This window comes from Clupea harengus, chromosome 7 (assembly GCF_900700415.2).
Source record: "Clupea harengus chromosome 7, Ch_v2.0.2, whole genome shotgun sequence".
Taxonomy (NCBI): domain Eukaryota; kingdom Metazoa; phylum Chordata; class Actinopteri; order Clupeiformes; family Clupeidae; genus Clupea; species Clupea harengus.
Genome location: NC_045158.1, coordinates 10,178,107 through 10,195,481, shown reverse-complemented (window position 1 = coordinate 10,195,481; position 17,375 = coordinate 10,178,107). Strand labels below are relative to the sequence as shown.

The 17,375-nt window shown below is 42.7% G+C and overlaps 1 protein-coding gene across 3 annotated transcripts in view; it reads left to right on the top strand.

The window, feature by feature from the left end:
• Nucleotides 1-17,375, top strand: part of unc5db (unc-5 netrin receptor Db) — a 108,331-nt gene that overhangs the window by 46,785 nt on the left and 44,171 nt on the right. For all 3 annotated transcript variants that reach the window (XM_031570448.2, XM_031570447.2, XM_031570446.2), the window contains exon 2: nt 13,331-13,534. In XM_031570448.2, the coding sequence (XP_031426308.1) occupies nt 13,331-13,534 (204 nt within the window). The remainder of the gene's footprint in view (nt 1-13,330; nt 13,535-17,375) is intronic.

Sequence of the window (17,375 nt, the reverse complement as noted above, 5' to 3'; positions counted from 1 at the left end):
TCCACATTACAGACGAATTGACAAAACAAGTTGCTTTTGTTTTTGGTGTGCAAATAGAAGTTGGTGATAGATGAGGAAATTCAGATGTTGTAATTGGAGGAGTTAGCAGACCCAGGGCTGTCTCTTTTTTGAGGGTGAGCTAGGGCTACTGTGTGGCTGAGTTGACCAGTGTTACATCAGGCTAAACTGCTGTGATGTTCCGATCTGTCAGAGCTGTGGTTGGTGGGCTAGTATGTAAGATACTTCGGATAAAGAGAGATACAAGATTTTACGATGCCATGTCTGAAAAGCTGTTGCTTTGAAAAGCAGTCATCACAAATTCAGTGAAAAGCATGAAGGTCAAGGACGAGTTGGATGCATCTCGGTGTCTGACAATCAGAAGGTTTACGCTGAATTTTTTTTACTGATAAGGAGACAGATCTCTTTTTTTTTGTCTCTTTTTGTTTCCTTTCTTTATCTCAAGGCCAGCTTGAACCCCTGTGCTGACTTGAATAGATGTCGTTTCCCGAAACTGTTCACCCTAAGAATCTGTGCTGCTTGTGGACTGTAGCTTTTATTTCAGAGTTCTATATTTTTTTGATGAATAGAAGGCTCTTTTCCTTTTAAGTGTAACTATGTCCAGCTCAATGAGCAGGCGAACTTATGAAATTATCACAACGTGCGTTTTAGCTACTTCACTAAACTCCGAATATAAACTAAACTTTCTACAGTGTGAGTTATTTATCATGGATTTTGAACATCATTATAAAACAATAACTGCTTAATAAGCAGTCCGTTGTCCAGCCTTGAAATGGTCTTGGCATGTCTTACCACCGCGGTGCCCATCTCTCTCTCCCACCCTTAGGGGGGTGCTGACTCCACACTTCCCTCCACAGAACAGAGAGAGAGGGAGGAGTGGCGAGATATAAATGTGAAGAGATCATGAGCCTTGTGAGAAAGAGGCTTTGTGGCTAGCACCTCTCGTCAGCTTTTTCGTCTCTTTCTCTCTTGCTCTCTTCTTTCTCTTTTTCTTTCCAAACTCACCGAGTGTGCGTCTTTTCGGGTGGCAGCAGCTAGCCAGTCAGCCAGCCAGCCAGCCAGCCAGCTCTCTTTTTGAAAGAGCATATTCGATTGCATCTGTAAAGCCGGGGCCAGGGGCAAAGCTGTGGGGAGGGAGCACTTCCGCATGCGTGTGTGTCTCACGTTGCTCTGGGCATTGGTGGATGTGGGGGCAGGGAGGAGGTCGGGTTTAGATGGGGTGGGAGAGGGAGGTTAGAAGACAAGGGAAGGTCAATCGCATGAATGCGCACACTTTCCATCCGGTCCTAATTAGCATTAATCACTTCTCGTTTTGTAAAAGGCTGCTGGCTGCCAATTATCAATGATTATTTGCCATTAGCTGCAGGGAAGGTGATAGGGTTCAAGACAATTCAGTGCCATAATCTGTGATATGATGACAGTCTGCAAAATGTCTATAGTTGTTGAAACAGTGTACATATACTCTTAAGTGCAAGGTTCTAAAGCTTTACCATATAATGCACCAAGCGTTTAGATTGGAATTTATATTTCAGGACTAATACTAAAATAACACATTTATTAATGTATTAATTAATTGAAACAGTCCACAATATGGCAGGGTGTAGATCACAAGTCATTGCTCATTTTCATTTTTGATTAGTTGGTTATTTCCACTTGACAGTAGTGTTGTCATAGCAGAAAACATTCAAGGTGTAAGTCACAAATAGCACATATGTCAAATGTCTAATTACCATTATGTAGGTCATGAGGTTATATAGACGTAAACCATGTAGACCATGTCAACCTAAAGGTTTCACAGCTATTTGTATGTCATCTCACAATATGTGTTGAGCCGTCTTCCTTCACAATTATGGAACATGTACCATTTCACAAACATTATTTATTCGAGAAATTTCAAAAGCAATGAAGGTATTGTGAAAAATGCAGGAACATATGGTATAGTTTGAGAATTGTTGTGCATTGCAGGTGCACTGTGTGCATGTATGTGGGTGTGCAAGTGCTACAAAAAGAATGAAGAAATAATGGTTGGGCGCTCCACTCAGCTTGTAATTTGGTTGTAAAAAAGAGGTGGGGTGGGAGTGAATGTGACTAATTAGAGTGGTGGCTTTGAGGAGAGGGGGGGGGGGGCATGAGCATTGACTACACACATGAATAGATTGGTGCAAACACAAGACTTGAATGCCTGCCTTGAGCCATTCTTCATGACAAAAGTTTGTTCATGCTGTTTCCTGTTTATCTCGGTAAGACATACACATTAGTAGCATGTGTTGACGTTACTAAATTGCTCATTGCTAGCTGGCAAGTGTTGCAGAGGGGAAATGTGTCATGAGGTTTGACTATTCATCATCTCATTGAATAGTTCCCTGAATGAGCACCAACAGCTTAGTTATTTCAATTATTATCATTAGTACTCATTCAGTTTCTGCCCCTTCTCTCATAGCCACCTATGGACATCAGCCTGTACAGAAAGAGCCTAGTTTCCTTCCTTCTACCACCTGCATACAGCCTGCTCCTTGGGTCTCAGTTTTGCAAGAAAAAAATTTAAAATAAGAAAATGAGTTCATCATTCAAGAGTGGTGCCATAATTGACTCTGGATGCTTGGTTGGGTGTTCTAATCCATTTAATCGAATGTCTTACTGACATCCATCTAGATTTCGGTTTGAATCGATAGGAGCACAGTATGTAAAGATGCAACTCTTGCAGCCCAGCATCTGAGATGCACTCTGGGCTCTGTGCTCTTGGACTGTGCACCCAGTACATCATGATCTAACCGAGCAGATGGTATCTGTTCGATTGTTACCTTTTCCTGCTCCCACCTCTGCTCCGCCGTAGCCGTATGTGCTTTCTGAAGAATATGAGAGATGAAACAAACCCGTGTCGACGATCGATCGCAGAGAACATTTGTTATCCCTTTAAAAATCGCCCCCACCAAAACACACACTCGAGCTGCACACTCAAGACTGCCCACAGTTCTTCTCAAAACAGCAGCAAAAATCCTCCCCCACAGTCACTAGTCTCACATTCCCCATCTGTTAAATGTTGCAGATGTCATTTTGCCTCAAAACACTGTAATGACTGCACACTATCACCACAAAAGAAAATCTGTCTGTCAGTTTTAATGTATTCCGAACTGTCACCACACGGTAATATTTCATAAAGCAACCCTCTTGTGCTCTGGGGCACTGTGATATGTGACTCCCTCAAATATGGAGGACCTGATTGCTCAGGTGAGTGTGAACTTCAATGCTTGTGAATAACTCAATAAAGATAGTAAGACGTGATGGAAGCTAGAGGCTGTTTTCATAGTGGCAAAACATAAACAACAGTGGTTAGCTCTTTCTCTTGAGGTGGAATGGAAACATCTTGACTGAAAGCATGTCAGTGTATATAAAAATGTTCCATATACATTATTTACTGTGTTTAATATTCAAACTAATGAATTGCATAATTAATTGAACAAACAGTTGTTTGGTGCCATTTTCAGATGTGTTGCTGTGTTTCAATACCTCACTCTTTTACACCCAGACCCTCTCGTTAATCATAGGCGTTTTTGCCTCCTCACATTACAAGCTGTTATAATGGATGACTGGACTAGACTCACGATGCAGCTGAACCATGTAGTGATTGGGTTCATCTCTTTGTTTCAAAAACATGCTTTGCATCCAACATAGCCATGGAAGAGATGCTCACTTTTCTGCAGGGGATTGATGGTGTTGGTATTTGGTATCACTTGCCTTGCTCTTCCTGTATTAAGACACTGACCTTTGCTTGTGCCACACTCTCTACTCGTTCACCACTGTGAGATACTTCTCGGGCGGCGTCCACAGAATCTAATAAACTTACAAAGGACTCTTGGATAATTAAGGATTTCGGAAATTCAGCACTGAATTGGGATTGGTGTCAGCTTTTTTTGCTCAGCAGATAGCAGATGCCGAGTTTCCAGTCCCGCGTGTTTAGGATTATCATTTCCATCACTTTCATCTTTATTTGCGCCACCATTTTGCAAATTAGTACATATGGGGGGTGCCTCTTCATCTGCGGTCATCAGTGCACAGAACTAGACAGCAGCTTGTCCAAGAGGATTTTCACAAAGTCGGGTGTCTTCAGATGTGTTGCAGAATATGTCATTGTACAATTATACAAAGTTACGCCTATGATTTCAGATAAAAAACTAGTGTGCTTCGCTTAACCCTATATTTATATATTTATATTTTTCGCTTAACACTGCTGGTGTTTTAAGGCAGTGTCCCTAATGGAACTTGCAGCCAAAGGTTCTCTGGTTGTGGTTTTCGATGTTTTCATGCTTTATGGGGAAAATAATTGTCTTACGCCCGTTTGACCCAAAGGTGTAGCATTACATGTTCTAAAAATATGTCTTTTTTTTGCTGCTGTCTGGTGGTCTCTGTTTGTTTTGTGTGTCCATCTCACACAGGCCCTGCCTGAGGAGAACACTGTTGTCGTGGAGCGTTTAATGAGATCACAGGGGAGCAGCCGTTCTCTTGCCTTCCCCTTCTCTCTCAAAGTATCACAGCTAAGACCCAAATTACATGTTAACATTGCCTCTTTGGGGGGAGGTCGGGACGACCGAGAGCCAAAATGGCAGCAGATGATTGGATGGCTGTGAAGGGGAATGGAACCTTACACTTTACTGAAATGTTAACAGGTTCCCTGCTAGTCACGTTTAGCACTGTAATACTTTAACATTATTTAACACAAACATTTCCACTGTTATTGATTAAATCGGTTATTGAACTTAACAGCTCTAAAGCAATGTTTGGAATAAGATTTTAATTGACATACAAAAACACCTCAACTTTGGGTGGCCAGATGTGAATTAATTCAGCGCTAACCCTTTTCACGGGCCCGAGCCAGCGTGTTTGATTTTGTCACGCTTTAGTGGATTTACAGCAGCGAGGGCTACGAGAGTGCCTGTGCCGCAAAAATCCTCCTGTTTCCTGTTTCCTTTTCATTACGGAAAGAAAAGAAAGGGGAAATAAATGGCAAAGCTTCTTTGTATTCCACTCACAGTCAGAGTCAACACAAGGTTCCTTTTGCCATATAATGGCATTTAATATGTGAGGAAAACTCTGCACTTTGCTGCTCTAGATTTCCTTTGAGGAAAGCATTAAAACACTGTAATTGGGTTACGGAATAAAATATTAGATTTTTAGTCTTTATTTTCATATTACTGTGGGGGCCCATAACTAATATTTTAAGAGTTCCCAACCCCCCACAAAAAAACTGGTAATTCTTGCTACTTCAACAACTATTTGAACTCACATACACTCTAGCAGGCTAGATACCTTGCAGTTGGCCATTAAACTAGATTTATCCATGTATGCCCCGAGTTGATGGGTCATTTGCCTGGAATATCACCCTGCCCCTTCCATATCCCTCCTCTCCCCACTTGTAAATATACCAGCTTCAGTGACAAGGCTCTTTGTCTTTATAGACTTTATTTACCCTGCAATCACTGGCCCAGGGTGGACTATTTCCCCCTTTTTCTCACTAGTAAACGGCTGGCATGCAGTATATATAAGAGTCATAAACATAGTGAAGAGTGGGGGGCATTTAAGTTTGTGCTGTGTTTTTTTTTTTTGCCCCCATTGGAGTGAGTGGGCGTTCCAATGGCACGGAAGTGTGTGTGTGTGTGTGTGTGTGTGTGTTTGTGTGTGTGATTGAGATGCGAGTGGATGAAGCTGCTGGTTGAGTTAGGCTGCCAAGGCCCAGTTTGTCTTTCCTGTGTTTTTATGTACAGAAAACCTGAATAATCCGTATTGTTTGGGAAAGGGCTTAGTTTCCCTCACTAAGACTGATTTCCTCTTTGTGGCGATGAATACATAGTGGAGCCACTGGATATGTATGCACTTCTCAGTGCCATCGTTGCTGTGTCAACCTGCTGCAGCCAACCAGTAATGCCTTGTACGCTGCCATTTGGAAACGCAGCCCCAAGGCATGTGTATCACGAACGAAGGAATACAAATGAGTGGGAAAAAAAAAAAATCTTATTTACTTTCACTAGATCAACCAAAGCCTAACCTAGGGGCAAATCTGCCAGTTTTTAAGTCAGGAAATAAAAAAAACATCAGCTACAACAATAATAATGCTTGTGCCAGTGCCATTGCCAAAAAAAGCCACCATAGCTCAGTGCTCAAAGTTCCCCCCATTTAATACAGGCTGTAATATGAAGACTGTGGTCGGTAAATAATAAAGTGACATTTCCCATTGGACACCGCTGCCCCCTGTTCTTGCTACATGGACTGCAGCTGAACCTACTGGCCACCGCTACCCGAACAGGGTGGTGCCAAGGAGTTGGAAATGACTTCCTCTGGGCTGGAGTAGTGTGTTGGAAAGGGAGTTGGGGGGGGGGGATAGGAGTGATGCAGCAATGCCCCTGGCCAGCATGTCAGCCTTAAGGACAAAATTGCTTTCATGTGGTGTTGAACTGTAAAGATTCCTTTTGAACACATAAAATAGATATCAATTCAAAAGGTAGTGTGAGTCAGAGTGCTGTGTCCTTGTAGGCTGTTTGCAAAAGAAACGGCATTGAAATGAACATGAGGCTCATAGAAAAAGGACATTGGGTGCCGTCTGTGTGGTATTTTGCAGCCTATCTCTTAACAACTGTATTCCTGTTTCTTTCCTCAGCAGCTCTATGCTGCTGGGAGTAGAAGAGCACATCACATGACAAAGACAAAGCCCGAGACATGCTGAACCTCCACTCATCCGAAAGGGAGGGGCGATCAATAGGAAAAAACAGCATGCTATTCCATCAGATGTATAACACATCTGATGAGGGAAGTGCAGAAAGGTCTGATTGTTTCAACCGTCTTGTGAGTGTGCAACTGTGGTGCGGCGGGGAAAAGTTAAATGATCTCACAGGAGACAGAGACGTTCTCGTAGGAGAAAGAAATGAATTGTGTAATGAGGTTCAGCGAGGATTCAGTCTCATTACAGAAATTTGCATCAGAAACGACTTCTGTCAGTCATGGCTGCTTTACTTTAATCCTCAGCAGTGCTATTTTACAGTAACACATTTCACATTACTCACTGTTAAAATAGCTTTTTGTGGAACATAGCTTTTGGGTTTTGCTTTGGTCTTCTGTTTAGATAGCAAAGACAACAAGACAGATGTCCCTCAGTATATTGTTTTGTGGTATAGCTTGACTGTAATCACAAGCTCAATCCATTGAGATGCAAGCCCTGTCAGTTTATTAGATGCATTGTAGCTTGGGTGTTAAGAGATCTATGCACTGTGTCCCACAGTGAATATATGTATCCATCTGTTTGTGTAATTGCTGGTACCATATGCTGAGAAATACTGAAATGATCATTAGTTTGCAGTGGTCTGAATGAGAGGGCCGGGTGTTAAGTTTCACAGCTATGCAGTGACGTGTGGGCTATGCCTTGATGTATTTAATAAAAACAGAATAAACAATGGGCTGTTTCTGATGACACTGCGAAGTTGGCCAATCCCTCGGTCGTTAGGCCGTATCAGTGGCACTCCGCTGACTGATTGCTGTCTGTAGCCATTCCGAAAGGACTGTCAAGATAGTTGCATGAGCCATCTAGGATAAATCAGGGAGGAGGGAGAGAGAGAGACAGAAAAAAAAAAAAATGAAGTCCCCCTCCAGCTGTCACAGGAGTCTGAGGACTAATGCTGCTGATAAGAGGAAAAGACACCCATAATGAAAGCCAAGCTTCCAGGGGCATGCCTTGTGTGCGTGAGTGTGTGTGCGTGTGTGTGTGAGTACGTGTGCAAGTATGTGTGTGAGAGTGGGTGCGTGAGAGAGTTTGAGAGTGTATGTGTGAGAGAGTGTGTGTGGGCATGATTGTGTGTGTGTGTGAGACAGAGAGAGAGAGTGTGGAGACATCAGAGCTGAGGAACTGGCTGGTTCCAGGTGCTGAGCTGGCTGGAAGTGTAGCCGAAGCCCTCCTCTCTCCAGAGCTTACCGCTGCATGTCGGCTTCGATTGTTGAAACCCTTCCTCTCTCACTCTCAGTCCTCCACCCCAACCACCCCCACCACCACCACTACTCCACCCAACACAACCCAAAAAAAGCTTCTAGGACTTTTGGGGCAAGGACAATGGGAGGCTTAAGATGGCTTTAGAAAAGAACCTACACGGGGAACGGGAGTAGATCACTCAGTGCTGGCAGCTTCCTGGCCGGAGTCTAATGGAAGAATTTCAATCCCCTCCGGGAAGAGCACAGAGGTAGTATGTCAATAACCGACAAAGCCTGTCTGTGTCAATCAGCCGGCACTGTAGCTGCTTATGGCCTCTTGAGTAAAGTGCAGACTCGACAGCACGCCCGCGTAACTGACAAGGCACCTGATCTATAGGCTGTAATTATTCTGAAAACCTGGTCTCCGACTAGGAGTTTTACAGGTTTGCCGAGCTTGGATCCATCTGCCATGTAATTGGGTGGCTCCGTGGAGATAAACCTCTGTGTGAAGAGGCTTGGTGGAGGAAGGGGATTGTGGTTCTTACACCACTTCAGGTGGCAGCATCTCTAAATTGAATGCAGCATGTCTAAAGTATGTTTTTTTTGTGTTCGCCAAGGTCTGGCCATATCTGTAGATTCGGTTTTGGATGGGACGCTTTTTTCTTTTCTTTCTGAAAGCAGGACTACGTCTGCTGTATTGATTTCCAGCAACAATACCGTGTAACTCAATAGAGGTTGAAGTGTGGAAAATGAAATCTCTCTAAAACTGTGTGACCGGTTAGAGCGAGCTTGGCCCTAATCTGAACAGAAGAAGAAGCTTGCACAGCTTTTCGCCCGTTCCCTTCAAACTCACACAATGACTTTTGGGTGTTATTGGGGGACGAGTCTGGAGACATCACATGTTACAGTAGCAATCCAAAGGCCTGTAATGGCGATAATGAGAGGCACATAATCTGTGGTATCCATAAACGGCGCCATGAGGCTTACTGCCTTTGTGGTGTTTACTCACATTATTAATAAATCAAAGTGTGTGGATAATTGGGGGGATAGTTTTGCTCTGTGGATGATGTGCTTTGGAGCCACCACAGCTACTGTATGTGATCATAAAAAGTGTGCGGTACGACTTAACGTTCGGTGCAGCCTGCAGCCTCTGAACTCTGCCTCCTCTTGTTTTTAGTTTAAATACATGTGGTAGATTGAAAGCTACGTGTGTGCACACTAGAGAAATTGTACCTAGATATAGTATATACGTATATATATATATCTCGACACAAAATGCCTAAACGGCGATTTGTTTTTGAAATATTTCTATTGTTAAAGGAAACCAAATAATATTTTCTTGCATCTATTGTTAAAATGGCAGAGCTGTCAAATAATAAAACACTCTCAGCGATAGATTTTTTTTCAATCAGTCCTTTGTTTGGAAAATAATGACCTCATATTTCTGTTTTATTTAAAGCCAGACAGCTGCTGGTGCCTGGTATTAACTGAGAATGCCTCTAGCTGCGCCTGTAGGCTTTGAAACTATTATCGCTTTAGTGGTTAAGAAAATATCACCCCACAGCGGATGTGGACTGGATTATTATTCAGAGGCAAATAATAGCACATTTCATTTGCTCTGAAAAATGTTCCAGGGTTTCCACAACCCACGAAACGCCTCTTCCAGTGTCTACCAGCCAGTGGAGTTATGTATGTTAGGTGCAAATCAGTCAAGAAGTCACAGCACAATATTCTTCTGCAGTATCTTTGATGTGTATGTGTGCGTACTTCAACATTTGTATTTGATGAATGTGGACACAATATTGTCGCTGCCTCCTGGTTTGTGTGCATTTTGTGTATGTGGGCATGAATGAGTGTCTATGTATGTTATGTGAATGTGTGTGTGTGTGTGTGTGTGTGTATGTGTATATATGCGAAAAAAAAAGTCTGCACGCTTGCGAGTGCTCCTCGCTGTCTTGCCCCGAGGAGTTCATGCAGAGGTCTTGAAGAGAAATGGAGAGCGCAGACTAACTCAAGCGCACACCCCGGCTCCCAGCTAGTCCTCTCACCTCAGCGGCGGGATTAGCCTGACATTTCCTGACATCGCAGCTTTCAAACGGAGCCCGGGCCTGATGAAATCCAAACGGGCGCTCGCCATGTAAAGCCCCCCGCTCTCCCTCTCACCATGCACTGTACGCTCTCCTCTCCTCCATCTGTCTCAGAGCAGAAGCTGAGCTTGGGAAGGAAGAGCAGGGAAAAAAATAAATATATATAAATAAAGTAAAGCCCCCGGGATATGATGGGTGTGAAAATAAAGCAGGCGGTTTAAAGGACTTTGTGTTTTGAGCCGTGGTGAAATAGTGCCGAGTAACCGAAAAAGGACAGTGGCTGCCTGTGGATAAGGAGCTAAGTGTCATCTTCTCCCAGTAGCCCATTTACGTTGCTGTCCATTACCTTTGATTGGGGTAAACTGATAAAACGGTATTGCTGACAGTTAGGGTTGCCGTGGCACTCTGTCAAAAGAGGCAGACTGTAAAACCTCTGAAAACTTGTCTGCGAACCCTCTACAGTCTCCTTCTGTAGATGGTGGTGGTGCACCCTCACAAAAAAGAAAAGCATATCACAGTCGGAGGATCTGTCACTACACCACATGAAGGGATTCGTGAAATACACCTCTGTGCACCAAAGTGACAACTTTCCCAATACTCGCTCATCCCTCTGAAAACACTTTCCCTACAAAAAAAAAGAATTTCAATGAATTTCTGAATGTTTACACAACTCAATTTGCTACGAGCTCTACACAGCCTCTCTTTCAATAGCTGTTCAAAGCCATTTCAGATATCCCTTCCTTGCCCCAGATATAGATATACTGTGCCACGTTCTGTGCTGCAGAAAAGATAAGAAGAGATGATTGATGATTCGAGCTCTGCCCTGGGGGCCTCACTCTCCCACTTAAGTGCAGGGCAGAGGTTCTTGTGATCTTTTACCCTTTGCTCACCCAGTGCTTTTTTAAGGGGGACAACACACAGGCTTGACACGTGGCCGCGAGAACCATTAACATGCTTTGTAAAATTAGGCGGCGTAATGAGAATTTAAGTGACTTATTGGCAGTGCGTTCATTGGATTCATTAAGACCCATATTTATGAGCATCTATCATGAGAGGCGCCGAGAAGAGGTGGGGGTGTAGAGAGGGTTTATGGAGCGTGGATTGTCACCTTGTTTCAATTATCCATTACCTTTGACTGCATCAAGTGTATCAGCATTACGAAATAGTCCTTAATGAGCTCGTTGGTGACGGTTTGAGAACGTGAACTCCAGTTCATCAAAAAAGTATCTCCAGGTCTATTAGTGGAAGACCACCCATTCTCTGGATTATGCCATTGGTTAGGATACTGCAGTTAGCTTCAGCGCTGTTGTGCTTTTGTGTACCAAAGGTTTGTTTTGTGTTTGTTTTTGTGTGTGTGTGTGTGTGTGCTTTTGTGTTCTTAAAAATGTCAGTCATACACCAGGAAAAACTTAAGTCAATGAAATACAAATTTTGTTAGATCCATTTTATTCACGCAGTTCAGCATTGTGGTTACCAAGGAGTTCACACTATCTTAAAAGGATATTTAAACCGATCACGGTGTTCCTGTGCCTGAATTCAATGACATATGGCAGCTAAAATGACCCCCTAATTTTCAACTGACTTAATTTTCAACTGAAATAATTTCCACAGGTTGCAGACCTTTGATGTTTCATCTCCTGTGCGTATCGAAAATAATATTTGGCGCGCAAAGCCTTTTCACCTTTATCCGGCGCAACTTTGTCTCTTCTCCACTTCTCTCAGTTAATTTTTTTCCACTGATTTCTGCTCGCTCTTCCCTCTTTAATGAAATGTTACGGCGGATGACACGTTGACAGATTTATTGTGAGTTGACAGCTCAAAAAGGGCACTGTTTCATTGGCTCATTTCCGGATTGTGGATGACTAGGCAGGAGTGCGCCAGGCTTGTGAGGTTTTCTAAATGCTGCAGTGTGCTTGCTAGCACGTGAGAAGTGCCATTCTAATGCACTGAACTTCAAGGCCTTCTTGGAGACAAACACTATGAAGAGGGCTCCATTGAGGTTTTTTTTGTTTTTGTTTTGAGTAATGTTTGTGGCCTTTGGTTTTATAGTGCCATTCGTGGAAAAAGAGACGGAAAAAAAGACCTGTTTTCTCTTCAAATTCATTGGTGAATTTAATCAAAGCCATTTAACACCATATTGTCATTCGGTTTCAAAGGAATTTAGAGTCTTCATTATTTTTAATTGTGTTAAAAAGTGACTCTGCACAGCACAGCTTATTTCAATTTATTATAGAGAAATGAAGACTTCTTTTTCATTTTCAAGATTTTGTTGCGGGTTTTCAGTAAATGTGTTTTTAAAAGCACAGTGCAAGTGTGAATGCCGGTCCCTTATCTCCTCGAAGGTAACAAAATGCGTTGTCCACATGTTTTTTTGCGTGTGTCCCCCTGCGCCGTGCGTGTTCGTCCAATTATTATACCCATTTAACATGACACAAATGTGGGAGGCAGAAGAGAGGAGCTGGTCAATTCGATTTGCAGTGGACAAAATTGGATTTGATGGTTAGCTATAATGACTTTCATGGGTTTTCTCTGCAGATCTGCGTGGCTTAGCCATATCAAACACTTTACAGAAAGCTTTATGGGCCTGGGTGTTATTCTCGCATGAATCCCCAGAATTAAGGGAGTAGTCTCCTTCACCCGCTGTATTTATCAGAAACCCTGTGAGGAGCGTAGTGGTTTCCCCATGGATTTAGCAGGAGCAATGATATATCCTCAACTGATGTCCTAGGTATTACTTTCTAAATGAGGCAACATAGTTGTTGGCAGCTGTGTAAAGGACTACTGTGGGGGAAAAAAAATCCTGTTCATTTTTGCACTTAGGCTGAGAAAGTCTGCACCTAAGGTGCTGACAACCCCGAGATGTGAGTAAAGGATTAAATTGCGGCTGAGATGAGATGCATTCAAAGCCTCAGTTGGTGCAGTCAGACACCACGACACCGGCACTTCAAGCTAACATATTTCATTCATCTGCAGTTCACTCCGATTTATTTTGATCCATGTGCACAACAAACACTGTAATCTTCCAGGCTCATTCTTCATTCTCTGAAGATTTTCCAGAAAAGTGTCATGTTGTTTGAAAACCACATAAGCGAAAATAGGCAGCCTCCAAATTATGCCACGTTTCTCAACAGCAGATGATGAAATGACTTTACCTATTCACTCCTAACAACTGTAATTGAGATCCTTCTGGGTGCTTTACCAAAACGTTGATTGCAGTAACATCTCATTTGAAAGTTCACAAGCCGTGCGATGGTTCTGACTGGCTTTCTGTGTTACAGCGGTCTCGGGTGACGCCAGCCCTGACGCCCAGAGCACGCTGCCCCACTTCCTGTTAGAGCCCGAGGATGCCTACATCATCAAGAGCAACCCGGTGAAGCTGAAGTGCCGAGCAGTGCCCGCCCTGCAGATCTTCTTCAAGTGCAATGGGGAGTGGGTGCATCAGAACCAGCACTCATCCCAGGAGTACATGGACGAGAGCACAGGTGAGGGATTGTCATGCAGAGTTAGTAGGAGGCTGCATAAAATCACATGCAGGTGCATGCACACACACACACACACACACACACACACAAACACACACACACACACACACACACACACACACACCAGCAGCACTTTAGCATAGAGAGAGACAATGTGTGTCTGTGTCTTTTTGTATTACACTCAACTGATGATGCTTTCAGGTCATACCATGGAACAAGCAGATGTGAATTTAAAAAGGAGCAACATTTTCATTCAGCTCATAGCAACACCACCAAAATCCCCCCTTCCAAACATTTTATAGACCACACAGCCTGCTCGAGATTCAACTGACCTGGGGATTGAATTCTGAGCATGATCCGCGCAAATTCAGAGAAATTCAATGTGTGTTGAGCTGATTTTGTGTGCATTAAAACCATATTGACAGTCTCAGATGAATTGTTATCTCTCTGAGCCCTGAACAAAAGGTGGTCCTGCCTAATCAAATTCAGCCCTGTTGAGGGAATGTCAAAGCATGGAGAGTGCTGCACTGATTAGAAGATTTGGGTCCTATTTCCTGTAGGGATTTCCAGGAAGAAGAAGAAAAAAAAAATAGAAAAAAAACACACAAGGCTAATCCAACACCTCGTCTAAAATGTGCTCTGATTAGGCGGCACAGGAAAGCAGCTCTGTCTTGCATTCAGGAAGACTCCTCGGTAGGAAAGGGTGCTTAATTGCTTCGGGAAGTTCATTATTTTGTGATTGCTGTGCTGTGAAATTGTTTTCTGACTGATAATGTGGAAATGAAAAGTCACAACTTTGATTATTTCGGCACTGTGCGGGAGAACTGTGTGAGAGAGGAAGCCTTCGTTCTGTTTGTCCCCACTAGTTCCAATTTTTTTTTTGCTGGTTATTTTTAACTCTATTACAACCAGTGACTAACTGCGTAGATGTTTTTCTGATGATTACCAGCAATGACCTGTAATCTCATCAAAAATATATTTTTAAAAGCAGACCTTGCCTAGCTCTAAAGTGCATGTTCACAGCCAATCTCATTAGACACATGACCTGCTGTGAGCCAGTGTCACGGAGGAGCAAAAATAACCTTATTTGGCTCCACACTGAATGTATCAAAAATGACTCTCCCAGTTTCTCTGCTTTTCTCTCACCATGTTAACAGCATGGGTGAGTTGAACGTCTCTTAATTAGTGCCATGGACAGAACAAAATGGATCCCTCATCACAAATCGCAAACAACAGGAAGAAAATAGGCAGTGATGCAAGGTTTGGGTGGATTAGAACAAGAGAGATGAGATGAAAGTTTCAACTAGAAATAGCAGAGCCATAGTAATTTCAGTAAATTCAACAGTCACTTTGAGGGTTTGGCGTGGTAATTAAATGCTGTCGTACTTCAAACGTTTGGAGCATGTTTTCATTAGACATGGGAAATAAAATAGATCATAGCACTGTAGCATTTTAAAGTCCCAATTCACATTTCAGTCATATTAAGCATGATCTTTCTACCTCCTTCACTGCTATATCTGACACTTGTCCAAGCAGCAGGAACTGTTGCAGGATATCTATGTTGCTCAGTTTAGACAAGTGGTAAGCTGCAAAGCACCCTTTCCTTCTGCCAGTGGTGATTAGTTGTTTTCACTTGTCTCTCCACCCTGTCAGTATTTTACAACAGCAAAATACAGGAAGTAGTGGCAGTGACTGGTAGTATATCTGACCCTTAGTTTCTTAAGCACCACACATGCTGTTCACACCTTGGTGTCTCTAATTGGCGTTTTCGCTGATTGCTCCTGCCGTTACCACCAGCAGCCTCAGCTCTCAAAATACAGCCCGTTTAGTTTACATCCGTCGGAGTTCTGGTCAGTGGCTCGGTCTCTCATCAGGCTTGCATCACTATATTCTTTCATGATTGCTGGACCTTTTCTCCCTGTTGTGTTGCCAAGGCGATGAAAAGACCTGGAGGCCTCGAGCATAATTAAAAGAGCCTGTGAGAGTGTTCTCACCTTGCCAGCTGTATAACCGTTTTTATATCGGCATCAAACTCATAACCACAGATAAATCTATGCTCTGTCGTTGGCCAGTAATGGACAGCCGAATTGTATATTGGATTAGGGGCGGCTAATCGGGCGCAGGGATCTATGAAGAATTGGATTTTATTGATTAGGACATTGGCCCTCAATGCCATGCTGAGCACCTGATAGCATCTCTTATTTACCGGCCTGGCAGATGAATCACAATCCACAGATAAGCTTTGCAATGCCCTTGAATTTGTCAACAGAGGATAGGAGTCTATTCAAAGGCCTTCAACAGTGACCACCAGTCTTGCTTTGTTTTTGTTGTTGTTGTTTCTTTTTAGGCTAGGGTCATGTTTTGCTAATCATTGGTCTACTTGATTAGTTTGATCGTTCATTAACAGGTAGACTTTTGTGCACGCGTCATCTTTTTTTCTGTCTTTGTTTACACATGTTTTTGGACTATGCTGTTTTAGATTCGCTAGTATGCTCCAGTGTTTGACACTAGTCGAAATAAATCAATGTTGACACAGCCATAGAAATTCATGTTGCTTTGATCTGGGATCTTGTCTCCCACTGGACATTCAGGTCCACTGGTGACTGAAAATCTGAGAGGTACCATCGATGGTAATAACCGGGAGATTAGCAGATAGCTCAGGGATAAGCCTTAATCACATGTCTGTCAATAATGTTAATTTAAGGATACGTCAATAGATTCATCCATAATTGAACAAGAGATTTACAATCAATTAGGACCAGTGACCGTAAGAGGGGAGGTCTAATTTTAGCCGACAGTATCACCATTGTTCTGGAGGACTGGTAATTCGTTTTCAATTCTGAAGTAATCGTGATGGCAGTCTGGGGTATTGAAAGCATCTTCCACTTGCAAGGCGTACTCTCGTGTTCACCTTTCACCCCAAGTATATCAGTGGCTGTATTTGAAATAGATTTTTCTTTTCACGCAACAACAGTGGGAACAGTTGCCTGCTGCCTACACAGTAACACTGGTACACAAATTCTAAAAGTTGTTCCTCTGTAATTCAGGAACATTGTGGTTAAGATTTTAAGTCAAGAGTGATCAACCTAGCACCTGCCATGTCAGATTAAATCTGTAAATGTACATTTGGAACAGTAAGGGGATGTGAATTATGCTGATTAACATATCCGAAATAAAAAAAATAAAAATATTTTATTTCTGTTCTGTATCTGGTAGGAAAACATCCCCCTGCTTATACAAAGATACAGTATACATTTCCCAAGATACTGTTGGCTGTGAATTCTGTACAAACAGTGAGTTGTAATCTCAGCTGTAATCAGTTCTCCCAACTGGTTCTCTGTTAAAGACAATTTGCCACATTATGGAGGGATTCAATTAAAATGAACTCGGGGTCCCTTATCTGCGATAACATCTCAGTGTTAAGAAGGGCTTTCAGCATCTGCTAAGAACAAGAACACAATCTGTGTGAAACTAAAGTGCAAGGACTAATTGAAAAAAAGTGTAAGACACAAAACTTAAGACATCAAAACACAACAATGAGACATGTCATCTTTGAGGTGTTAGGCATTATATTAAACGGAGGTGTGGCATTAGATGTAAGTGACTGTGGGAAGGCATGTTGTGTACCCATATCACAACAAAACTAGCATGTCATCTCAATTTGGGGCGCGTGCATCGACTAGCAGCACTTAGGTTGTAGCAATTTGCCCTCTCGCCATAATAACATTTTTCACTCTGCAAGTCTTAGCCTTCAACGGCCTAGATCACATAAAGTTAAAAGGCATATGAATTAAGTAGCCTTGCCCCTGGCATTGATACAGAATCTTGTTTTTTTTTACGA